General features: G+C 37.8%; 2 protein-coding genes across 3 annotated transcripts in view; one reads left to right on the top strand and one right to left on the bottom strand.

Moving 5' to 3' along the window:
* The first annotated feature begins 2070 nt into the window (after positions 1-2070).
* On the top strand, positions 2071-8527 carry LOC119076748 (baeyer-Villiger monooxygenase-like). Its single transcript, XM_037183693.1, has 3 exons — positions 2071-2251; positions 4871-5033; positions 5106-8527. Exons 2-3 carry the CDS (start codon positions 4891-4893, stop codon positions 6568-6570), a joined length of 1608 nt encoding a protein of 535 aa, XP_037039588.1. The 5' UTR covers positions 2071-2251; positions 4871-4890; the 3' UTR covers positions 6571-8527.
* LOC119076734 (FERM, ARHGEF and pleckstrin domain-containing protein 2) overlaps positions 8357-10747 on the bottom strand; it is a 51488-nt gene continuing 49097 nt past the window's right edge. For both annotated transcript variants that reach the window (XM_037183651.1, XM_037183652.1), the window contains exons 14-21: positions 10622-10711; positions 10300-10494; positions 10047-10233; positions 9734-9984; positions 9535-9678; positions 9352-9469; positions 8983-9271; positions 8357-8901 (exon numbers count right to left, since the gene is read on the bottom strand). In XM_037183651.1, the coding sequence (XP_037039546.1) occupies positions 8724-8901; positions 8983-9271; positions 9352-9469; positions 9535-9678; positions 9734-9984; positions 10047-10233; positions 10300-10494; positions 10622-10711 (1452 nt within the window). In that variant the 3' untranslated portion in view covers positions 8357-8723. The remainder of the gene's footprint in view (positions 8902-8982; positions 9272-9351; positions 9470-9534; positions 9679-9733; positions 9985-10046; positions 10234-10299; positions 10495-10621; positions 10712-10747) is intronic.

Below are 10747 nucleotides of genomic sequence, written 5' to 3'. Positions count from 1 at the left end.
ATTCCATACCCTTCCGACTGCAACCGCAATCAGTTCTATCGCATCTACAGAGTACTCTAGGGAGCCATGGTCCGGGTGCTCCGGACTGCACGGTTGAAAATCTTTTTTTTTGTGAAATGTGGTTCAGGGTCGCAAGCAGACTATGAATATCCAAAAATATCAAATTTACGACGACATGATCTTTTAAGATCCATTCAACCACACTGTGCGTAGTTGTAATGAAAAGATGTATGGATTACATGGACTTCGTAAAAAAATTCAATCTGTCCGATTGCCGCCCAGACCGAAACGAAGATACCTGTTTTCCGATAAAACAATATTGAATGAAGCTAGACTAGTCAAAATAGATAGGCATGGACAAAACCAATGGAACGGAGTTGTTTTGTAAGATTTTCATGCAGAAGTACGTTCAACAAGTACAGAGCTCTGATATCACTGACTCAATATCGATCACAATCATTCCATTTTTGTTTTTTTCCGTTCAATTCATATGTTTTGACGAATGTAGCTTATTGTTTATTGTTTTATCGGAAAATAGGAGTTTTCGGTTCGGTCAACGCACTGTGCGTTGGTTCGGTATATGGACCGCACGGGAATCGTCGGTTCGTTACATAACTTGAGTAGATCGACTCCAAATTGAACAAATTCGGTCGATCGGGTTCGGAGATAGGGTCAGATTTTGGTACTGATCGAGGTTTCTCGCATACATTTTCGGGGCTATCCCACCGAAAGGAGTTCTAAGTAGTACGGATAATGAAATCTACAGACTACTATATAAACTTCCTTAGAATTGTGTTAATTTGGTCTTTTATAATTTGAATATTAATTTCAGTGCTATTACTAGCTGAAATTGAAAGACTGTGTTCAGAGGTTTATACCTGAACTTTCGTCGGGGTCACCAATTATGTGGGAGCAAATATCGACCATAAACGATTACTGTGATCACCACAATGTTTTTGCCTTAGACTAATCATACTCTAAGGTTTTTGCCGTCTATAATTTGGTGTACATTTCAATTCTTCTTCAGCAATAAGCGCAAAATTAGGGAATTCTTCTTTCAACGGAATGTGCCGAAAAAACGATTTGTTCAACCATAGGGAATTCTTCCTTTTACAAAGATTAGAACTGATATTTTCCAACATTATTTAGTATTTCTTTCTGAGCAAAATAGTTACGCATAATTAATAATTGCCATTGAACTTTGAAGAATAGCCTGTCAACAGCATTTTAGAAATGAATCCTAGTCACAAAACTAGTTCAGGATATCGTTTCTTTCTGTTTTCTCCACTGTTTATTGAACTCACTTTGTTAAGTGAAATAAAACAAAAGACATTTATTCTATCCCACAAAACTCTGTATATATTTCGATTGCTAAAACATCACAATCATCCTCAGCAGGTTCAGGATGTTGTGGATGCCCTTTTCAATACCTAAATTTGTTGCACTAAAACACTTTCAATTGGATGGCTTAACGCTAGAAGTGTTTTAAATGGTGATAACTGCACAATATACATTCTATTAGGGTTAAGTACCTTCCTGATGTTCCATCGTCTTCCAATCTCTAGAACCTATAGCTTTCACTTCTGTCGGTTTTTTTTCAGGTTTTTTTCTGGATTTATGTCATTCTTGACAACTGATCATTCCTTATCCGTTCTTCAACGTCTAGGTCCTATATATCTGCGGTCGTCTACTTCGGATTTTAGTAGCTTCGCTAAAAGATCTCAAGAAATAGACGGATTTCGTAAATTCATCTATTTTAGATTACGAAACAATCTCCAATCATTGGTTTGCCAGCACGTTCTCTAACAAAAATTGCGTAACCGACCAGACTACAAATTTTGTTTATTTTCTATCTGTTATTTTTGACAATGTTATCACTTTATGCAAAAGGTGTGTATAAAATAACGATCAACAAAACTTAATTTGTAATTCAAGCAACTTGAAAAGCATACACAAACCCACTTAATTAACTCTTACGCGTGATACTATGTCCAGTATCTGCACACACAAGCATATTTTCCATAAGATAGAGAACTAAATTCGGCGCCGTACAGAGAGAATTCTCAACTATCGCAGAAGATTTTTTTCGTTTTCCCGTTCAGTACGCTCGTATGTGATGAGAAGTGAGGAGCTTATTCATCAAAATAAACGGTCGTTACGTTTCTTCATATTTAACACACCACAGAGTGATTTAAACTCATTTCAATCAATTTACAATTAAGCGGTTGTGTCCAAATTGTTGTTAAAACAGGTATGCGTTAATTCAATGTTACGATTAATGTTTTGAAAGTGTAGAAGGTAATGATCAAATCGTAAACAAAACTGTTTTTAATCGTTTAATGAATAAGATTTAACATCGAAAGATTACAACTACCAAGCTGAAGCTAAAGTGTTTGATGTTTATGGTTTTGACGAGTGATACATACCTACTTTAAATATCAGGATAATCATTTGTTAATCACCAACTAATCCTGAGCCTAATATTTAGGAATTAATTCTCAAAAGTTCCCTAAAATACAAAAGAAAATCCAAAAAAATTCCCACATTTTTTTTCTTTGCAATTTTATAATGAAACATTAGGAAAAGTTCAAAATGGTTTACAAACCATGAACAAGCAAAGAAAAAAAAGGGAATTAATTCCCAAATATTAGGCTCTGAACTAATCTCTGGTTAATTATTGACTAGGAATTTTGATAAGAAAAGAGTACGTACCCCCTCGTCGTTCGACTACATTCACATGGTGATAACGTTCAAGAATGCGATCAATGTTATCAAAAACTGTGATTACGTTAACCATGGTCCCATTTTACCAGTTTTAAAATTCGTTGAATTTATTGTTTGTATAGCCAGAATATAGACTTAAAGTAAATGACTCAAAAGTAGATGTCGCTGAAATTCAGTGTAGAAATAACAAACACAATAGGTTTGTTCAATACTCTCTCTAGCATCCAAACTCTCTCAAAAAATCGACTTAGGGGGGAAAATAAGTTTGAGAAACGCTGATTTTTAATATGGCTTAAACACAACAACAACAACACGAGCGAACAAAGTAGCAGTGATTCATAAACGTATCTACCACCTTAATAATTGTAGTTTGGTTGCTAGGGAGGGTATTGGTTTGTTCCAAATAGCTGTAAACACGAACTTTGACAACCCGAACCACGATGATTTGATCCATAGCAACATCGCCTACGTGATGTTTCATACAAATATGAGATTAGATATCATCTGAAAAGAACAAGAATTTTCGCTGAAATCCCTTGACGTACGAAATTGCTTATAATTGTAATTTAGTCTTGAGATCACTCAGGTCTTAGGCTCAATCAGGGCCGAACTGAGTATCCAAAGGCTTTCTCGTCGAATACCGAAGAATTGAAAAAGGCCTTCGGTCACACACAAAATGGAATTTTTTTTCAAATATCGCCAGAATGCCCTTGGGCCAGCCAGTTTGGGCTCATGTTCAGGCCTCTCACACCTCCTTATTTCCTTATTTTTCCCTATTTTTATAAATACCTCCTTATTCCTCCTTAATTTATTAAAAAATCCTTATTTTCCTTATTTTTCGCAAATTTCATCAACGGAAATCAAAATTAAGAAAATAAAATTCGCTACGCGGCTAAATTAACATTTTTTTATATTTGTTTAACACAAAGAACTGTAATAGTACACCGGCTATGAAACAAGGCGTGAGAACTGGTAGGTCGACAAAATGTTATTGCTGGAATCGATGGCACTGATAAAGAATAGTTTGGGGGTGATGCGCTTGATTTTTGGTCATTCTCGGGCTATGGGCATCCTAATCTCAAAAATTGTTTTTTTTTCACATATTTGACATCGCCTAGCGGAAAGTAGTACAAATTAAATTATAGTTTCTTCGGCAATTCGTCAGAATATTCTGCACAAAACTCTCCATACAAGTCAATTCGCTAAAAATACAGGGTGGTCAGTACCAAAATCGAATTTTTCTCATTTTTCGATAGATTTGAGCATTTAAACTTCAGATGTCAACGGCTAATCGTTAGATAATTAATGACCGGTTTAACATATATCTTTGTGGTTCCACACCGCCTCTCGTCTCGAGTAGAACTATTTCATTTAACATGTACATCTCCCTCAACATTGTCTCAGACATGCGTCCTTGATACAAACAATTCAAGGTTTTAGCCTTATTTAGACTCACCACTTCTTTCAAATTTATACTTTTATACTTTCACCAATTTGTTGCCGTAAGCACGTCTCAAATTTCAAAAATTTTGTCTCATCGAAAACTGATTGAAAACTGCCACCCTACAAAAACGATAGGTACGTCAAAATAAACAGTGATGCGTTTTATTTTGAATTTTGAAGCGCACTTACAGTGATAATTGGTGAAGCTAAGCTTTGCTATAGAATCTAATTTAAGTCTTAAACGCGCCCAAAATATTGAAATTTTCATCGTGATAAAAGTGAATTTTACGATACAGCTTTACAAAAACGATACGTCAAAAAAAACAATAATTCGTTTTATTTTAAAGTTGAGGCGGACTTCCGATGTTAATTGCTGTATCTTGGAATAATTTCGATTTTTATCGAAAAATTTCTCCTTATTTTTCCTTAATTTCAACTAACAATTTCCTTATATCTCCTTATTTTTGTGCTTAAACCTCCTTAATTCCTTAATAAGGAGTCCAAATTTAGAGTGAGAGGTCTGGCTCATATTTTGTATTTTCGACATCATTCATAAAGTATGTAACGCGTGACGACCATTTGCTTCTCTTTCTATCACATTTTCAACCATATCTTGCGTCTCTTTCACACACGTGACATACTTTATGAACGATTATCACCTTTACTAGCTAAAAATCGTGTTTTTTTTCGATTTATCTAACAGTTCACATATCATCTGAAACTATGGATGGAGACAAGTTGGATGTACTTATCGTTGGTGCTGGTTTCAGTGGGCTTCATTTGCTGCAAAAGCTTCGTAAACTCAATTTCAATGTAAACATCTACGAAGCTGGTAAAGGAATTGGCGGTACATGGTATTGGAATCGGTAAGTTTGGATTTTCGACTCAAAAATTGTAAAATTTTCTTCTAATAATTTTGTCACTGCACATCTTTACAGTTATCCTGGTGCAAGAGTGGACAGCGACTTTCCATTTTATCAATTCACCCAAGATGACATTTGGAAGGACTTTAAATTTACCGAACGTTTTCCGGCACGGGCTGAACTTGTAAAATATTTCAATTACGTCGACGAAAAGCTCGATTTGAATCGGCACATAAAATTCGATGCGAGAGTAACGTCGGCAAAGTTTGACGGCTCTGAATGGCTGGTTGAAACTAACAATAATCAGGAAAACGTAACGCGCGCCAAATTCATCATACTGTGCACGGGTTTCGCAGAGTGCCGACATACTCCGTCGTTTAAAGGATTGGACACCTTCAAGGGCGTAACTGTGCACACTAGTCTGTGGCCAGAAAGTGGAATAGATGTTGTCGGTAAACGGGTAGCAGTTATTGGAACTGGAGCGAGTGGAGTTCAAGTTATCCAAGAATTTGCACCTATTGTTGACCACTTAACCGTATATCAACGCACGCCCAATTTAGCACTGCCGATGCAACAATCTTTCATTTCGGATCAAACCAAATGGCAATTTCCTGCTGCTGGCGACATCCAGGAAATATTTAACAAAACTCGATCTTCATTCGGTGGAATGGGATTCGACTTCATACCAACTAATGGAAGTGATGCTACTCCGGAAGAGCAGGAGGCAGTGTTTGAAGATTTATACAAACGTGGCGGATTCTATTTCTGGGTTGGTAACTACCAGGATATTTTCGTCAATCCGAAAACGAACGATGCAGCGTATCAGTTTTGGTGTAAGAAGGCCCGTTCACGGATTATTGATCCCATTAAAAGAGACATTCTAGCTCCTTTGGTCGCTCCTCATCCATTTGGTACTAAACGCCCCTCACTCGAACAGTGCTATTACGAGAAATACAATCAAGACAATGTCGGCATAATAAACATTCGCCAGTCTCCCATACTTGAGATCACTGAAAACGGAATCAGAACTGAGAACGAAGGAGTGATTGATTTCGATGTAATTGTCTTTGCAACGGGATTCGATCAATCCGGAGCCATTCTAAACATTGAACTGAAAAACGAGCGCAACGAATCCATTCAAGATAAATGGAAGAACGGTGTCTGGACGAACATCGGCATATCGACGGCTGGTTTTCCAAATATGTTTTTCACGTACGGTCCACACGCACCAACCGCCATTGCCAACGGTCCAACATGTGCAGAAATTCAAGGTGATTGGATCATTGAGCTGTTGGATCGAATGCGAAAAGACAACAAAACCAAAATTGTGGCCACCGAGGAAGCGGAAATTAAGTGGAAGGATACCGTGAACGTCTTATGGAATCGGAGTCTATTTCCGCTGGCTGATTCGTGGTATCAAAGTGCTAACATACCCGGCAAGCCGAGAGAGGCACTGAATTTTGCTGGTGGCATTCCGTTGTATCTGTCCATTCTGGACGAATGCGCCAATAGCAATTACAAAGACTTTGTGTTGTCTTAAAGTGAGCTAACAGTTTTTACTGTTCATTGCAATTCATTTGCCTACTTTTACTTCAAATGCTTGTTGGATTTCGGTGAGTATTGTGAATTTAACCTCAATGGGTTGAAGGTTACATTCATAACATTCACCGACATAAACCTTTATACTACCTCTGGTGAATGTGATGATTCAGCGATTGTAGATTTATGTTCATGTTAAGTAATTGATCTTTGTGGTAACTGTTCCTTCAAGTCTAATATATTTGAAAAGCCTAGTAAAATTTGAAGCATAGACCTGTGACCCACGTCACTTTGAGTTCCTCAGAAAGCCACTGTTAACGGCCTGTGCCAAACTATTACATTACCCAACACTACAACTTTCGCCTTTGAGCATTTTAGGGCCTTTCTAATGCTCAAAGGCGAGAATTGTAGAACAAATATTTTGCTAACCTGGTAATGTAACGATGAACCCCAAGTAACGTGGGACATTGGTCTAATTCGGCAACAAGTACATTTTCAAGCTGATTGATTCGTTGTAAGGACAGAAGATACAGGGTTTGAACACACATTAAATGTCGAAAACAGTTGATGGAGTCAATATGTTGAACGGACATTGTCCAGAGGCATGCGTTAAGTTCCATTTCGTATCTTTACATCCTCTTTACTTCACAATTGCCTGGGATTTTCAGCGTTTAACGCACCTTAACGACTTACTATTGTTGAAAACTGTAAAATTTGAAGAAGTGACACAACAGTTCGCAAAAGCTCCACGCAGGAAACACACAGCTCATTTGTAAATAGCCCAACAATCACAAATTTTCACAGGCTTGACGTAATGCTTGGGAGTATGAAACAAAGGTTCTTTGATTTGTATTTTCTCTTCGGAACGATTGAAGCTCAGTCATTTATTTAATCATCGAAATTCAGAGTGTCTTCCAATTCTGCCTTGGACGGACATTCATATTCTGTTGACTTGAACAACAATTTTCAATCGCTATATCGTCGCAGCTATATTGAACTATATTCCATGGGAGGTGCGGGAAAACAGAAAAATTAGGAAAATATGCAGTTTTCCTTGCTTTCTCGATGGTAGCTCCTGTTTTTTACCAGATTTTTGTTTTTAAAGAAATATTTGGTTTTGTCTCATCTTTCCTTTGACATATCGCACACGATTTTTGAGCTAAATCATTCAGAGATGTGCTGGGAAAGCTAGTGAAAAACAGGCAAAACGAAACACCGTTCCGAAAGGTATTGACGAGACAAATCTGAATATCTAATATCTGAATTCAGATGTAGAAAATTCAGGTTGTTCCATCAGTAGGCGAGTAAGTAAACAAAACAGTCTGTTCTGTCTCTTTTTCAGTAGTTTTTCCAGCACATTTCTGAAGGTTTTCGCTCAAAAATCGTGTGCGATATGTCCAATGAAAGGTATATATGAGACGTACCAATGCACTTCAAGTAAAAGGGATCATAGTGGTCGGCTGCAAAAAGTACTCTATTTTACATGAAAATATTTTTAGTTGTGTGACACACTACCAAGTTTCAGTACCCTATTCAGAGTACCACTCATGCTTGAAGTGCCTTGGACGAAACAAAGCGTTACTTCTTTTAAATCAAGTTAGTACAACAGTAGCTATTTGCGAGAAAGCAAAGAAATCTGAACATTTTCCTACTTTTTCTGTTTTCCCGCACCTCCCATATTATTTCCGGATCATCGGCAAAGCAAGATGAACAACTTATTGAGAACAGCAGTCGCATGGCGACACCACAAATGTAGAAGACATGAAAAAGTTAAAAATGTTTTTTTGTTTGTTTTCTGTTGTTTAATTTAAATAAATTGTGTTACAAACTCTTCTTCCTACGCAATAATACATTGAAGTCTTTAAGACACATTAATCAATTTTATGTATAATAAGACACGAATTGTGAACAATTTCAATTTTTTCATAATAAAAAAGGACTCCCACTGGAAATAAAAATGTTATTTACATCACGTCAATCGTTTCATCATTCATCACTTTGCTTCAGTCACTTTTTATAATAACAAAAACACACAAATGCTAAACAGCATCCACTCGAAATGCATTCCACAAAACGGTTTCCACGCTCGCCTACACACATACAAGATCGGGATGAGGATCTTATTCATTCCTTTCAAAACGTTCCGACTGGACATCAATTGACCATATTTTTGAAATCTTGCGATTGAGTTGTACTACGCAACACGGCCAGCCAGCGATCGTATGTGTGCTCACTTTCTGCTCGGAAGAAGTAGATGTGATTTTTGAACGACAGCTTGAAGACAAACTCCTTCTGAACAACGTCTTGAAAACCTGGAGGACCAACGGAATATCTGAACGAAAGAGAAAAATTTTCTTGTTTCAGAAGCCGTTCCAATCGTTGCCTGTGGACCACAAAGTAAAGAAAATCTTACCCCAACAACGGAAGACTAGCCAATGCAAATTCGTCCTGATAGTTTTTGTAAAAGAACAGACAGAACGACGTAAAGACCACCCACAGTTTTTGCCAACCGGACGAATTTTTAAATTTGCGCAACAGATACCCGGAAAGTTGATTCTCCGCAGCAATCAAATGATCGTGTAGACCGACCGTTGCGCCTCGATGCCAGCACACATGTAGCGCTGTGTTGCTACGAGACGGTGGTGTCTTTTGGCCAATCGATGAATTTAGTCCACACGTTTCCAGGCCTTCTTCAGACGAACCTAATGTGATTGAAAGAGAAAATATTTTCGTGTTTGAGTTCGCGTTGAGTTCTAGGATCTGCGGTAGAGGGAACACTCACTGCAATTCCTCAAAGTTCCCATCGATAACTGGACGTGAGGTCTATTTTTAATGTCCGTTGCAGCTTTTGACAGTTCGGCCAACCATAATGTCTTTTCGGCTGTTGTGCCAGCACTAACCTGAAACGGTTTAAAAGGAGCAAAATGAATACAACGTCCAAATGCTCATTTCACAATCTCATTACTGTAATTGCTCGATGTCCTCCGAAGATGATGAAGGCATTGTGTTCGGCATTCTCGGTTAACATTGACCGAACTGGAACGTGACCGAGAATTTTAAATGCTTGAGTTACCGGTGATTTACAGCCGTACAGTAAGACATCAGAGAACTGAAAACTCGACAAAATTACAATTTGCTCCGATCAAACACACATCATAACCAACCAAAAAGAACATCCTCTGTTGCAGACCGCGCTTGGAATGTTTCAATAAACAGCCTTGCCGTATCAGTAATCGATCCATTTGTACCAATTTGTCGAAACCGCTAATGTCACGCTGTAGTTCGCAGAGCAAGATGAAATTTTCCGAATCGGTCAGTTGTTCCTTGATTTTTTCCGTTGTTCGCGATAGCATTACAAGTGTTCCCTGGCATTCGGTTCGATCGCTGTGATCGGGACCGTAATGGTCCAACAGTTCTAGGAACACAGAAATAAAATTATTTCTATTTACAAGGGAACGGTTGATGAACTGAACTTACGTTCCAAAATAAGTTGATAGTGCAACAGGCGATGAAGCGGTTTCAGCACAAGCATTCCAATCGGAACGTAACAGATTTTTTGTTGCTCAAAGTCTCGATAGATCTGCTGGAATCGTTCATCATTTTCATACAAATCGTGCAGATGTTCGATAACCTCACGATGACTCTCCAGATAGTCTTCGTAAATCTAAAAAAAACATTCGAACCCAAAATTAGAAAAGGAATTCGTCGCATGGAAGAATAGAAACATTACCGGCAGTATGAGCATATTTTTGAACATAACGTCGCCAATTTTATGTGTATCGTGACTGCCACGTCCCTCCCATAACAGGAGTCGATGTTCCAGATCGCGTAAAAATACGGAATGATGTTGGATCATGGATTCGACTAATTGGAATAGAGGCTGCAAACTGTCTACAATTTCTGGTGATAATTCATCTTTGAACCACTGCAACGATACAAAGTTATCATTTTGATTGGTTCCCAAAAGTATTTGGGGATTAAACTGTTGCGTCCGGTCATTGTCTCGTTTGTAATTTTGTCGTAACAATTAGGTTGCAATAACAAGTACTTACCGAGTTCAAAATATCCAAATCCTTTTTGTATGTACGCTCAGTCATCAATATTTCTTTAGCCAAAAAATACGATTTGTCGGTTGGCCACTTCTGCATGAATACGAGAAAAAAAACTCGGTCAAAATT

This window comes from Bradysia coprophila, unplaced genomic scaffold, assembly GCF_014529535.1.
Source record: "Bradysia coprophila strain Holo2 unplaced genomic scaffold, BU_Bcop_v1 contig_232, whole genome shotgun sequence".
Classification (NCBI taxonomy): domain Eukaryota; kingdom Metazoa; phylum Arthropoda; class Insecta; order Diptera; family Sciaridae; genus Bradysia; species Bradysia coprophila.
This window is presented reverse-complemented; position numbering and strand designations above follow the sequence as displayed.